At 40.3% G+C, this 14443-nt stretch overlaps 1 protein-coding gene across 1 annotated transcript; it reads left to right on the plus strand.

Annotated features, from left to right (window-relative positions):
* Window positions 1-12792, plus strand: LOC134487261 (dnaJ homolog subfamily B member 6-like). Its single transcript, XM_063288952.1, has 7 exons — window positions 1-539; window positions 1731-1840; window positions 3750-3803; window positions 6536-6652; window positions 9883-9982; window positions 10368-10438; window positions 11924-12792. The coding sequence occupies exons 1-7, from the start codon at window positions 475-477 to the stop codon at window positions 12202-12204; spliced, it is 798 nt and encodes a 265-aa protein (XP_063145022.1). The 5' UTR covers window positions 1-474; the 3' UTR covers window positions 12205-12792.
* The last annotated feature ends 1651 nt before the right edge of the window (window positions 12793-14443 follow it).

Raw genomic sequence — 14443 nt, forward strand, 5'->3', positions numbered from 1 at the left:
TAGTTCATGCCAGGAGAAGTGGAAGCACCTCCCTATATGTGGATGGGGGTCTTTGTTTTCTCCTAAGGTATCTTAATTCTTTTTCATTGCCTTCACTCGGTTTCTAAGAGATCAGCTCTAGGAAAGCTATAGTATTGGCAATCGTGTAAGCACCTTTGCCCTGTCTGCAGACATTCTGGCTTTCTTTTTGACAGGAAAATACTAACGTTAATCAACAGGGCACACATAGGTTCATTTTCTCCAGCTTTTTGGAGATGCTAATATATATTTGAGTAGCATGACATTTTCTTCTGTGTGCCATAGGATCAACTATCCAACCATTTGCTTCTCTGCACGGGCTTGCCTGACCTGGTGAATGGCCATGACCACCTGTAACTTCAGTTGAAAACCCAAAGACATCTGGAGACCTCTAATACGTATCTGTTTTTACTGTGTTTACATCCTTACTGGTTCTGCAGAAAACATCAATTCAGCATGGTGGAGTACTATGAAGCCCTGGGCCTTCCCCAGACTGCTTCCTTAGATGATATTAAAAAAGCGTAAGTGCTCTTGACTTCATACTTCTGTTGTCATCTTTCTCTTTCCTAAGAGGATGTTGTCCTCCAGCTAATCATCTAATGTGGGTGCTGCAAGAAGTAGGAAAGTAGTCTTAGTGAACCTCTTCTTCTTGCTATGAATATTTCAGTACCTAAGGCAAGAAGAGGTGGGTGGGCTTTAACACTGTAGGGTTTAATTGGTTTTTTTTTTTAATTCAGAGAACAGATATACATTTCAAGAACACTGTAGCAGGTCCAGGGATCCAATTACTCAATCACACTAACCATCTTAAAAACTTTTGATCCACTAAAAAGATGTCCTAGTTTATCAGGTAGCAGATATGGGGTGTTAATAGGCATGATAAAAATGCAAAAAAAAAAAAAAATCTAAACAAATACAATGCACATACCCATTCAATTAACATTATCTTAAGTGGAGGATAGTCCTTGTTTCCTGTGTAAGTGTGCTTGTGTGTAGGGTATTGGGGAGGAAAGGCAATACTTCTGTGTTATGCAGCTCCATCCTTCAAGAGGGTGGCTAACGAACTCACAAGGAAAGCTTGAGTTTTGCTATGTCACCCACTCTTAGCGACTTCGGTCTGAAGCAGCTCTTCCCTGTGCCTAATACTGGGCCAATCTTAATGTGCCATACTATAACGATTTCTCCAGAAGAGCTTGAATGTCTATGCAGGAGATTTTCTTGCTTCCTTTTACTTCTGGTGCAGATATATCTAAGGCCTGCAGTGTGTAGAGGTATTGCTGCCTGTATTACAAAAGGCCTGCTGCAAGTTTCAAAATTACCTTTGCAAAATCTGATAATGCATATGCTTAATGCTAAGTACTATGATACCTGTAATTACACACAGTGTACTGCTCTAACTGCATGCCAGACTCTAAACCACTGGAGGAAGATAGTTTCAAGTAATCTGAAATTAGTCTGCTTACTTGACTCCTCCTTATTTAATAATGATAGACTTGTGGAGTGTCTACTTAAGTCTACTTAAAAAAAATAGAAAAAAATTCCTTGAGCAGGAATCTGTTCCCTTTCTTGTCCTAAAAGTCAAATGGTAGAACTGCCCAAATCTATTGTATTTAAGAGCTGCTGCCCACCTTAGCAGCTTCAGGGTTGCCAATAATTATAGGGATGCTAATTCAGTTTGTATTTGTATCTCTCTGTGTGCATGCATATGAAAGATACCGGAAGAAAGCTCTCAGGTGGCACCCAGATAAAAACCCAGAAAACAAACAATTTGCAGAACAGAGATTCAAGGAGATTGCAGAAGCGTATGAAGTACTTTCAGACAGTAAGCATGCAGACTCCCTTTTCATGATTGTAACAGTGCCTCTTGTTTTATTTTGTATATTTGTTCTGCTGTCAGGGCCGCAACTAGGTCTGTGTCACCCGGGGCAAACATGGATTCTGCGCCCATTTTGGCGCCCCCCCCAGCACAGCGCCGGGGGAACATGCCCTGGTTGCCCCCCTAGTTGCGGCCCTGTCTACTGTTTTGGCACAGATCAATGTTTGCTGTGTATTACCACTAAACCAAAGTCATTCTGTGATGTCTTTAATGTACTTGTCAAAATGATAGGGACGGGGACCATTGTGACATACTGTCACAGCTACTTGTAAGTAGGTGCACCAATCTGAGCTCTAGCCCTTATTTCTTGTAATGCTAAGGCCTTGAATTCTGGGGCTTACTTAAAGAAGGGCTCATTTTCTCCCACTGAAATCTGGAAGAGAAATTCAGACAGTATCAGCAGTTGGAAGAATAATTTGATATCTGTCACCAAGGGCAGAGTTTTTCAAGATTAGCTGTTAAGTTTTCAAGCTCCTGATCAAGAGGCAAACCTCTAGTAATAGAAAATTGTGAACTTTTTGTAGCAGGTTTGCTTATGCAGCAGAAGTAAATAAGAATGAGAGACCAGGCATTTCTTTACAAAAGGTTGTATTAAATAAAAAACATTACTTAGAAGAAAAAATAAACAGATTAACCAGCTAGCTAGCTAACAACAGACACTGACAGAGACTGACCAGCAAGAAGCTGGTGTACATCATTAATATATTCTGTCCTATGTACATCAGCCAATAAGGAGCTTCTTGACCCAATAAGGACATAACCTTTGGTCCCTGAGAGTAAGACCCAGACAGCCAGGCACCAAAGGTCCACTCAGAAAAGCAGCCCCCACCTTTTTTCCGGTGAGGTGTCTTTTTAAACACTCAAGCCTCTGAAATTCTTCTATGATTAAAAAATATTCAACACTTTTTTGCCCTTTATCTCTTATGTAACCACATCAAGTTCTTGTGGAACCGCAGGGTCTGGTGGAACACATTTGAAAAGCCCTTTGTTAATCACGGACCATATCTCCACCTCCCCTTATTAAAGTTAGGGAAGTCCTTGGTAGTCCTTAAGGCACAGGAGAGGTTTCCAAACACACATAATTTCACGGCTTCTGTCTTTCCCACCTGGAATTTAAGCAGTGACATTTTCAGCTTCTTTCTTGGACCTGCTCGATTTGGCACATTGCAGTTTGCCTTCTTTATACGTGGGAAACCAATGGTAGCTCATTCTAACTCTTCCAGTATCTCCTGCTCATTTCATGGAAGCTGGTGCCACCTACCCGTATTCTGGAGGGTCATTCATTCAACAAGACCCTGATCCCTGCCCTGAACTTCATTTGTTCAGATTCCTTACTTCTCTTAAGATTAAGTCTCTGGGTTCAGCAGGCAGGCAGCTGTTGCATTTTGTAACAAAGCCACTCTGCTCAATGTGCCATTGCCCTGCACATTCATTCTGGTGGGTTTGACCTACTTGGTTCTTATGGTTCATATCAATTTTCAAGTTTAGCTGAGGATGGAGGAGCACTGACAGAAGCAGTTGTCCAAGCCAGGGGTTTTCACATTAATTTATTGTTCCACGTTAGGGTAGGCAATCATTACACACATCAGTGTGGTGACTAGACAGGACTGTGAAACAAAACAAGCCAACAAGAAACAGTGTTTCTGAAAACTGATAGAGGGCTAGATAAAATCCTACTTTTCAACATGGGTGCACAGCGCTAAGCCATAATATCGTTTGGATGAATTTAATTTAGCATGTAGTAAGAACCTGGCTAGGGTAGTTTGTAAACCAGTCTATGTTTCACATGTTCTGTGAACCCAGTTTAGCAACCTGGCTTAGTGGATATGTCAACTAGGCCGTTTTTTTTTTCCAGAGAACAAACGTGATGTCTATGACCTCTACGGTAAGGATGGACTCATGGAAAGAGGTAAGTGACATTGCAAAGAAAGCAAATGCAACCACAGTTCTAGGAGACAATGCAACTGCAGCTGTTTTTCTCTCTCAACCTTAGGAGTGCCCAGAAAACACCGAACTTGAGAAGGGCACAGAAGTAATGATTTTAGGGGCAGACATCTGACAGAGATGTGGGGGTTCCACAGCACAAAGGGTTCTGATCAGACCTCGTCTCTTTCTGATACCTAATGTTTGCTCTTATTCTCCATCTTCCTAACAGCAGCTTACGCAAGTCCTAGGGAACCTTTTACAAACTTGCAGCCCTTCCCCACTGCTCTGTTTCATTCTCCAATTCCCTCCCCACCCCTCCACCCCAATTTTGAAGCTGGAGATGTGACCCTCTTCATCACAGTAGATTTCAAAATGCAATGAAAGACTCTCCTGCCCTGTCCAGTAGGTGGAAATCAGTTACTATGCCCCACATTACTCTCTATCCAGAAAAAAACCCACCCCAAAACACCACCTGTAAACTCCATGGAGCTGCAGTCTTGCAAACAGAAGTATGGCTTTTTTGAGAGTTTGAATACACTGCAGCTGAATCAGAAATAAACTACTTCAGCTGCCAAAGACACCCAACATCCAAGAAGCATAGAGGTCTGGAGTTGATTCTGGAGTGATATAAAAAGCTCATGCAGAAGTGCCCTTAAAGAAGAGTTTCAAGAGACAGATGCTCTAGTCTAGCCTGGCACTGTGATTTCACCATGCCTGGGTCAACTATTAATATTCAGAACTATGGCTTCAGAAAAGAGAGGGGTTCCTGCCTTGTGTACTCTATGCACCACTTCTTATATTCTGAACATCTCTTCTAGGATGGAACACATTTCAAAAATGTTTTGGAACTACGTAGTGCCTCCAACTCACACAGCCCAGCACTTCTCTGCTATTCATTAAAACAGCCCATCTTTTCTTCAGGTTACTGTGAATCTTAAAGCACCAGCACCTTTTTTTCCAAGTTTGTGCAGAAAAGGTCAGGCTTCCTGTGAGGACATAGTGCACTGAACAGCTGTGCCCGTGGGCTCAGTGGGCAGAACTGACAATGTGGCAGTTTTTTTGGGCTCAGGCAGTTTTTTCCTGAAGCCCAGGAGTGTTTTTCCAGAAAAAGGAAAACACCTGGAATCCCCCCATCTGTCCTCTGGGCAGCTGCTTGCAGCCAGAAGATTCCAAACAGTGTTTGCGCTCAGCTGGCAAGAGCTAGTCGGGAAGCTGGGACATCACCATATCCAAGCTATGCTATAGCCTTAAAGGGACACTAAGACCGGCCACCCCATTTCTAAATCACCCAATTTACATTTCTTTAAGTATGCGTACCCTAAGAGAGGCTTTCTACAGCAAGGAGAAGCAGGTTTTCTTGGTGCATATCGTTATTTTTGGGATCAATTTTTTAAAAAAATCTTTTTAAATTTTGGACTTTGTTTTCCATCCAAATATTAAGGAGGATTAAGAGTAAATAATTGTCCCCTTGTTATTATTTTTGTACTAAATTTGAAGATATTAGCATTTTCCTACACGTTGAATCGGCTGTTTTGAACTTTCAGTTTTCTGCTTCTACTTTCCCCGGGGAACTGTCTGCATATCTCACTTTCACTTGTGTAAACACATTTTGGAATCCTTTCATATCTTCTACTTTTGCTGGTTAAGCTCCTAGTGGGTGCCATAATCTACTGCTTAAATGGACTTTCTCTAACCTCCAACAAGATTTTAAACAGATTCTTTCCAATTCCTACCAAGTTTTTATGCAAGACATTCAGGACATTGTGGAAAATATGAGGTCTAAAATGTATCATCTGGTTGGGGACGTTGTGGATGAAACTGAGGAATTTAACAGCGACAGAAATGTCTCTTTGAAGAGTGAGATCGGGACTTCTGTTGAAATGCTGGATGAAGACTGGATAGTCGAGTTGAAGAAATCAAAGGGAGAGATCGAGTTGCAAGCCATAAGTGAAATTGATCTTCTGACAGAACGCCAAGGAAAAGAAGGGGTCATTACGAATGGGAGGTCTCCTGAAGAGAAGTTGGAGTTTTTGAGGGGGGCAGTTGGGCTGTTTGATTTTTTTAAGAAAAAAGCTCTGTGCACATTGTGGGGATATGTAAATGCTCTGATTTATTTTGAAGTGGGGTAAGGGTTTAAGAATATTTACCTGGATTGCTTTTTGGGTTTGGCTGATTTCCTTTATCTTTAACAATTTGGATTAAGATTATTAAGGCATAATTAAAAATAATAAATGTCTAGTTTTGGATTTAACATGATTAAGATTATTAAAATTGTATTATCAAGTACAATGGCAGACAATTTATACGTTTTTTAGTGTGATCTTTATTATAGTAGACAGGAATGTATAGAATAGTAGTAGGAAGGAAATAATTAAATAGATGTTATCTTTGGGGGGGAAGTTGATTAGGACGGGGGTGTGTGTGTATGTATACAGTATATCTATACAGTATATATAAAAATGTAAGGGGAGGGAGCAACTGTATTTAGTGATTTTCATAATGTGCCAATGGAGTGATTTATAGAAATAATGTGATTTTGGTTTAATATAGAGTAAGGGATTGATTATGGAATATTGTTTTATATCCTTGCCTTAAAAGTTGGAAGTCACCTCTTTTTGTAATTTTGAAAATTTTTCTCTTGTGTTTCTACACTTCTTCTGAATTGTTTTGAAGTATGCACAGCCCTAATCTTTCCAATACTTTAACACCTTTCAGGAAGTCCTGGAGGATCCACTAGGACCAATGTGGATCCAATGTGGGCCAATATGTTCCATTTCCGCAGCGCCCATGATGTCTTTCGGGAATTTTTTGGGGGAAGGGACCCTTTCTTTGGTAAGTAATAATCAGTATTTAATAGTATTAAACTATTTAATATTGAAAGAAACCCAAAGCCATCTTGTCTAATCCTTTTTCTGTTAATTCATATAATCTGCCTTCCCCACAATATGCCACAGGCAAGAAAGTGCAGCAATTTAGATCCAAAGTGGAAAAGGCATCTTGGATCTGGCATGGGCACTCTTACTGTATTTGGCAGTAGCTCTTTAAAAAAACAGCGTCTTTTCTTGGGCTTGTGTGGGAGCTGTGCAGTCCCAGGAAAAGATGCATTTGAGCTAAGGGGGCAGTGACAGAGCGGGAAAGTGCCTTATTGGCATACAACTCCAACAAGGAAGGATCAGACACAATCTCCCCAGGATGTACTACTAGAGTCGTCGTACATGAGATGGGCGGCAGAGAAATTTAATAAATAAATAATAAAAAATTTTCATAATTAGAGGGGTTGAATGGAACAAATTAAATTGGAAAATCATCAAGACTTCCTAGGGACAAACCAACTGTTAGTTGAAGGGGGATGACAAATCCCAACTGTGTGTGAGAATGTGCTGATGTAAATTTCTGCTACTTGCTGCTCTACCATGGGTCAGCACTGTCCCAGCTGTTGCTTTCCAATCAGCAGTTGGGTTCACAGCCTGAAATAAGGGTTGGTTTGTTTAACCAAGATTTCTTTACTAGGCCACAATTGGCTGGGTTAACATTTAACAATAAACAATGAATGGTAGATTCCAATCATAAGAGCTGATTTCAAACATTGTACGAAGCCAAAAGGAACCAACCACATTATGGCTTGCAGAGTATATCAACCCAGCCACTACCTGTTTAGTGTGTCAGGTCTTCATTCTCTCCTCACACACCATCAGCAGACAGGCATGCTGTAATGATTGCCTATCCTAAAACACCATCAGACTCATGAACAGGTTCACAAAGATATCTGATTTATTAAAGAATAGTATGCAGGATCACAAAGAAAGCTGAGAATGGGAAAAGCGCGCCAAATGCAAACTAAAAAACCCTTGGTACAAACGAGATCCCTCCCCCGGTAGAATCTTCCCAGGCTCACAATCCCAGGTGCTCCTAACGGCTCCTGATGGTCCGCGGGAGAAGTCCTTGAGTAGACCACATAACCCAAACACATTCCACAGATACAGAGCTTGGCATGATGTTTCACAGCAGCTCCCTCCCACCATAAATGCGCGTCAGCACCATGGCATGTGAAACGTTGCGATGTACAGTGCACATTGAAACAGTGAACATGACACATGCTTTGTTATGTTATACCCCAGGGGGAAAAAAAACCCTTCTCTGGTAGCCCACTGACTTGACACCTCCTTTAGCTTTTTATCTATAACTATGAAAGCATCTCTCAATATTTCTAAGAAGGAAACCTTACCTATCTTGTCCATTATTACTTTCAGGAACATATTCTATTCTCTTTCAGGATGTCATGTGGGCATCTACCTTGTCATAGTTTCAGTACTGTGAACTTGTCTGCCATTTCTATGCAATTGGATTTGCTTGTATAATGCATTTAGTTGGGTCTTGCTGTGTAGGGGATATGTGTGCTGTGAAACAGGATGAATTGATTTATCAGTCATCTGAGGGATTTAGATTTGATCTCAAACACACAGAGACTTGTTTGGAGGTAAGCCAACTCACTCTGTGCCATCCAAACCCCCTAGCTCAAATTAGGCATTCTTAGTTCTGATATCCATGATTGAGGTGGAATGCTAGAGGAGCCACAAAGCAGGGCCTCTCTAGGCACTTGGTTTCTGTGATCACATAGATTTTCACCCTCAGAAGCCATGCAAGGATGGGGAGGAAAATGGGCAGAAATAGGTGAGAGCTGTGAACTGCCCATGACTGCACCAAGCTCAGTTGCACTGCTACTGATTTCAGAATAACTGCTTAAGTGAAAAAGAAGGCAAAAAGTGAACTGCACTGGCTAGGAGGAATGTGAAAAATGTGTAGTACAGGAAAAGCAAAGCTCCAACTTGTTGTGTGTTGTTGGCAAACAAAAGTAAGTTAGATGGCAGGGCCATTGTAATTATACAAACAGGGCCAGAGTGACTAGTATACAGCATTGGTTCTCACGCTCTTTAACTGAACTCAGAGCTGATCTGAAAATCCTGGAAACCATCAAGGGTCTACAGCCATTACACACATATACACGTATTGGATGGTTGAGGACCCTAGAAACATGAGAGGAAGTGGAGAGACAGAAATACTTTTTCACCACACCGTGGTTACCTTTATACCCCTCTGAAAGGTCCAAAAGGACTTTTATCTAAATGGAAAACCTCAAAATATTAAAACTTTTCTTCAGAGGAAAATTACTCCATCCCACTGCTAACTTTATCTATCCTTGTCTGCAACAACTTATCCTCCAGCCCTCTTGGCCATGAACACCTGGCTTTCTCCCAGGCATTAGATGTTAGAGAAACCAACGTTCATGTGTTTTTGTGTTGTGGCGACCCTTGGTTATTGTATTGTAATTATTTTTACTTGTATATTGTTTTGTTTATAGGGGTTTTATCATTATTGCTTTTTTCTTGTGGATTAGTTGTTAGCTATTTATTTAAGGTGGGCATCCATATGCATTTTTTAAAATAAACTGATTTCTGAGTTCCATTTGATTGTGTTGAATTTCCTTGGTGACTGTCCACATAGGTCAAAAGTAAATGTAACAGCACTCTCTTCAGTGTTTCTAATCAGCTTATTATAAGTCTGTGGAATAAATATAACATAAAAGTTGCCTTCAGGTTGTGTCTGAGGCAGTGGGAGTTTGCTTTGAGCAAGGTGGAAGCGGTTTGCCTTCACTTGTGTGCCCTTGCATCAAAAAGGTTGTCACACTGCCTGTGAGACTTAAATGTACTGTGCTAACTCTTCCAAATAGGTACATCTGCCACTGGAAGTTGCTCCGTGTGGAAGTAGCAAAAGGCAACTCCCCTGTGTGCGGAAGATGGGTGGTGATAAAAATATGATAAATAAATAAACAAACAAATAAACTTTTGTGGGGATGAGGGCATGATGCCCATGTCACATTGAAGCCTCTCACTCTAGTAGAGAGCCAGGAATTCTATCTTCTGATCCATCACATTTTTACTCCTATAAAGAACATCAGCAGGATTTTCTGCTGTAGATGTTAGAATAATTTGGTCAGCCTGCCAGCCTGCCTGCCTGCGTCATGTCAAACATCCAAAACCTAAATTAGCTAATTTATTTTTTAGGAGATCCTATGGCTTTCAGTGGCTGCACTGGAGGAAACGGCTTCAGTTTTTATTCTTCCTCAACTAACTTCATCAATGGCAAACAAATCACTACCAAAAGGTGAGGAAGGGATGATCCCAAGAAAGAGCTAGAGGCTCCAAATGTGGCATAACTATTCCTTTTCCCCAAATTGCTTTCAGCTGTAGGCAGTGGTTATAAAGGACTTGATCCTGGGAAACCTGTTGAAACCGTCCCACTCACGCTTCCTGTCATGGCTGCCACAGCTCAGGAGGCTTGGGATGCAGCAGAAGAATCCATCAGTTCACTTGTCCCTGGTTCCACTTACGGTTGCTTTGTTGAAAGCATCTACCACTCTCAAATACATTATCTTATTTACAACCACTTGTAGTTTAGATAAAAGCTAGAATGGATAGACTGATTTTCTGAATTGTGAAGATTCTGATTTTCACCTCTTCTGGCTGAAAAAATAATATTTCTTTCCCAGAATTGTTGAGGATGGACAGGAGCGAGTGGAAGTTGAAGAAGATGGGGAACTTAAATCTGTTCTTGTTAATGGTAAGAGACTGAAACATGGAGTCTTGCTTTGATCTACCAGGAGTTATAAAAGAAGCTGTATTCCAGCTCAATCCATTTGAAATTGTTATACCTTTTGGAGATGAGGTGCTGCTTCTCTAAGTGAATGGAGTTAATTTCAGATGTTGAAATTCTGCTTCTGCTCATGAAATGTAGCAGAACTCTGAAGATGTTCCCACAAATGTACTGTGTTGCCTACTGTCCAACATTTAGGAAGTACAGGATACTGCATTCCATGAAATTGTGCCACTGATTCACTTAGCTCATTTTTGTCTTTGCTAATTCACAGCAGATTTCCAAGGTTTCAGACTTAGACCTGGAGAGGCTAAAGGATGAGCCTAATGTGCTGTCCCTGAGCTATGGCCCTTTCCTACATGGACAAAGGAATAATATATTGAGATTTTTCCATTTAGTGTACAAGAAATATGTTATACTAAACAAATGAATGTAGTGCATGTGACTGGCAAGAACTCATTGCCATAAAAGATCCAGGATGCAGGAATGACCCAATGGAAGGTGCTTCGAACGGTTTAACACAAAGATTCTTTAACTGAGCTGTTTGGGTTTTTCATTTGCTTGGAATAAATATCCACAAATGTATACATGAATCAGATAAGATTTCTCCTAAAATAATGGACTACAGTGTTAAGAAATTTGAAACCTTATTTTTCGGGGAACTGCCCAGTTAAAAAAAATATTAATGATCCCATGATTAAAAAAAAATAAATATTTATTTTATTTATTTATATTTCAAATTTTGTCACTGCCCTTCTCCCTCAAAAGAGGGACTCAGGGCGGTTTACACTAAGACTAAAACTAAAAGCAGATTAAGATACAATAAAAACAGTATCTCTTACATAAAAGTATAAATATAAATATAAAATACAAAATCCAGGATGGCAATATTAAAAGTTCTTAGTTTAAGTTCATGAATACACGTGGGCCTCTTTAGAGTGCTAACCACCCCCAGGATTGATTACCCCCCTTCCCGCCCCAAGCGAGATGGCAGAGCCAGGCCTTTACCCTTTTCTGGAAGGCCAGGAGAGAGGGGGCCGGCCTCACCTCTGGGGGAAGAGTGTTCCATAAGGCGGGGGCCATGGCAGAGAAGGCTCTCTTCCTGGGCCCCACCAATCGATAATCTCTCATGGATGGGGCCCATTACATGCCCTCTCTGCCTGACTGGGTGGACAGGTCGATGTAATGAAATATATCTAAATTACGGCTAAAATCAGTAATTGTGGCCATAATAAACCACATGCTCTCTAATGCAGCAAATCTCACTTGGTGGTTCAGTCCCTGGCATTCCCAGTTTTTGGAAAGAGTAGACTGTTTTATGCCAGAAGGCTCAATAGTCTGACTCAGGGCAAGGTAGTTTCCTATGTTCTAACTGAGATTAAAAAATGGGGCATTTGTTTCTAGAGAATGGTGTGGTCTTGAGTGTTAACAACAGAACCTCCTTTTTTACAGGTGTGCCTGCTGCCAGGACATCCATTACGGAAACAGGAGGGCATTTTATTCCTAGTGAGCCTACCAGGTACAGATCTGCACCTCTGCTTATTTACAAGGAAGGTGACTCTGATCCTGTCTATGAGGTTCGTACGGTGAGACGCATCTTCCCTGTCAAAAGTACCAGGTACACGGCAGAAGACGAATTCCCTGCAGAGGACAGTAATTCTTGCGCAGACAGTGAGTCTCACCAAGATGAGCTCCAGTCTGAGGATGATGAATCCCATACTGATGAGTTCTAGCAGTAACCTGCATATAAATCAAATCCCGTATATTGGCAGTAAGTCAGGAGGAATACACATGTGCCTGAAATGAATACTGTGAAGACCCAGATGAGAAGAATTAATCAATCAGTAGATACAAAGTGGATCCCAGGTGAATTTAGGCACCGATGTGCTGGGCGAGACTGGTTAGCAAGAAGATTGCCCTTAAAAGGGGGGAAAAAAAGGAGAGAATGAGGAGAACACTGAAGGATGAATGAAACCCTTAGTCAGAGAAAAGAGTTCTTTGCCAAAGGGAACAGGATCACCCTCACATATAACAAATCAACTCCACTACGGCTGATGAAGGTTCTTGGGCAAGATCATATTCCTCTAAGTCTACTTACCTACCAGTATAGGGAGAACGCACAATTATGGGATCCGTTAGGAAGGAGGCCAGCAAAGGGTAATGGGCTGTTTAATAAAGGTTGGGAACAGTGACTTTGTTTTTAGTATTCTTATTTAATCCATGCTGGAGGAAATACTTACACTCTTCAGAAGAAAAAAAGAATGTGGTGGTAAAGATTTCTGACTGTGAAACGTCTTATAATGTGATGTGGACCATCAGTAAAGCAAAATTTTATATTGGCTTGTAAGGTAGCCTCTAGATTAAAGATCATGGCTTGCATAGAACAGTGTGAGCATGCTTGAGATAAAACTGGGCATAATGTGAGTATGTGCTTGTGGCATACTTGCCAAAATGTGCCAAACTGACCTGAACTGCTCTCATCATAAGCCGGGAATGCTGCATGTGGCATGGGCATAATTAAGCTTCGTACCCTACTTTACTCTTTCTTCTTAAAAGTGTTATGTAAAAGCTTTGATTGATTAAAGCTATGATAGGTGGTGGAGGTCAGTATCTTATGGGCCCTACTGGTGACAACCATGGCATATGGAAGATTGCAACTTGGAATGTTAGAGGAATAAATGTTAAAGAGTTAATAAATGAAATAAAAGAAAGAAAATAATTATGTTGTATGTTTATATTAGGGGAAGGATATAATAGATGAAGGAGATCTGATCTTATGGAGTGTAGCTGATGAATACATGTATGGAAGTGAGGGCATAGGTTTAATTATGAATGAAAGAGCTAAAATATATGAAGTGGTGCCTCTAGTTTGTTCTGGGTGCATATGAATTAGGCACTCATAGGTTGGTGATAGCTGCATGGTACACTTCAGTGAATAGTGATGATAATAATAAAAAAAACAGGGATGAGGGGGGGTTTTTTGGTGGGGGAGAGTGTAACATCCTGAATGAATCTGTGATTAAGGAAGAAAAATTGTTCTGTTCAGTAACACGAGGAGGTAAGTGGTAAGGAGACAAAAGAGTACAGAAAAAGCGATTGGGCCATTCAGAGACTCAAGAATAAATGAGAATGGTAATTTTGGGGGCAATATCCACTTTAAAATAGATGTATTTCAAATACATGGTTTATACTGTCTATTCATGCATATATGTGGAAAATATTTTTCAACTGATTGTGACAAAAGACTAAAGAAATTAGTGAAAGATACAAGAGTGATTGGAGGTTCTGAATGTGGAACCATTATTTGATAGTGTCAAGAATAACTTTTGGGAAAAATGAAGAGCAATTGGCCGCAGGGGGATTTAGTTTTCAATGGTTTTCATATGCACAGTTAAGAGAAAAATTTAAGGTAGATAATAGGACATTTGGATTGAGCAGCGGAAGACAGAATTTGAAGTTGGACTATGTACAAATGATGAACATGTAATTGCTAAAATTATAAACTTTTATTGAAATTTGAAATGGAAGAAGAACAAGTGAAAGACTGTATGATAAAATGGGCTAAGAACTTTGGACACAATATACTGATGGAACAGTAGGAAAATATGTGGTTAAAAGATTTGAAATTTACATTATGTTATAACCTAAAAGAGAATGTTTATAAAATGATGTACCATTGGGTATATAACTCCAGACAAATTTTTTAAGAATGTATAAAGATACTTCAAATTTATGTTGGAAATGTGGACAACATGAAGGGACATTTTATCGTGCTTGGTGGACTTGTAAAAAAGCCATAAATTTCTGGGTTCAAATACATATAATGATACAAAGAATTTTAAAGATTCAACTGAAACCAGAATGTTTCTTGCTGGGATTAATGGACAGTCCATTAGAAAAGAGCCATGGAAGATTATTTTTATATATGATTGCTGCTGTTGTGAGACTATTATATGCACAAAAATGGAAAGA

This window comes from Candoia aspera, chromosome 1, assembly GCF_035149785.1.
Source record: "Candoia aspera isolate rCanAsp1 chromosome 1, rCanAsp1.hap2, whole genome shotgun sequence".
NCBI lineage: Eukaryota > Metazoa > Chordata > Lepidosauria > Squamata > Boidae > Candoia > Candoia aspera.

What these genes read in the sequence shown, in the direction of transcription:
- LOC134487261 (XM_063288952.1), top strand. Translation starts at nt 475, where the DNA reads ATGGTGGAGTACTATGAAGCCCTGGGCCTTCCCCAGACTGCTTCCTTA. An exon ending in GGGAAGGGACCCTTTCTTTG is followed by an intron (nt 6,653 to 9,882) that starts GTAAGTAATAAT and finishes TTTATTTTTTAG; the next exon opens with GAGATCCTATGGCTTTCAGT. An exon ending in TAAATCTGTTCTTGTTAATG is followed by an intron (nt 10,439 to 11,923) that starts GTAAGAGACTGA and finishes CCTTTTTTACAG; the next exon opens with GTGTGCCTGCTGCCAGGACA.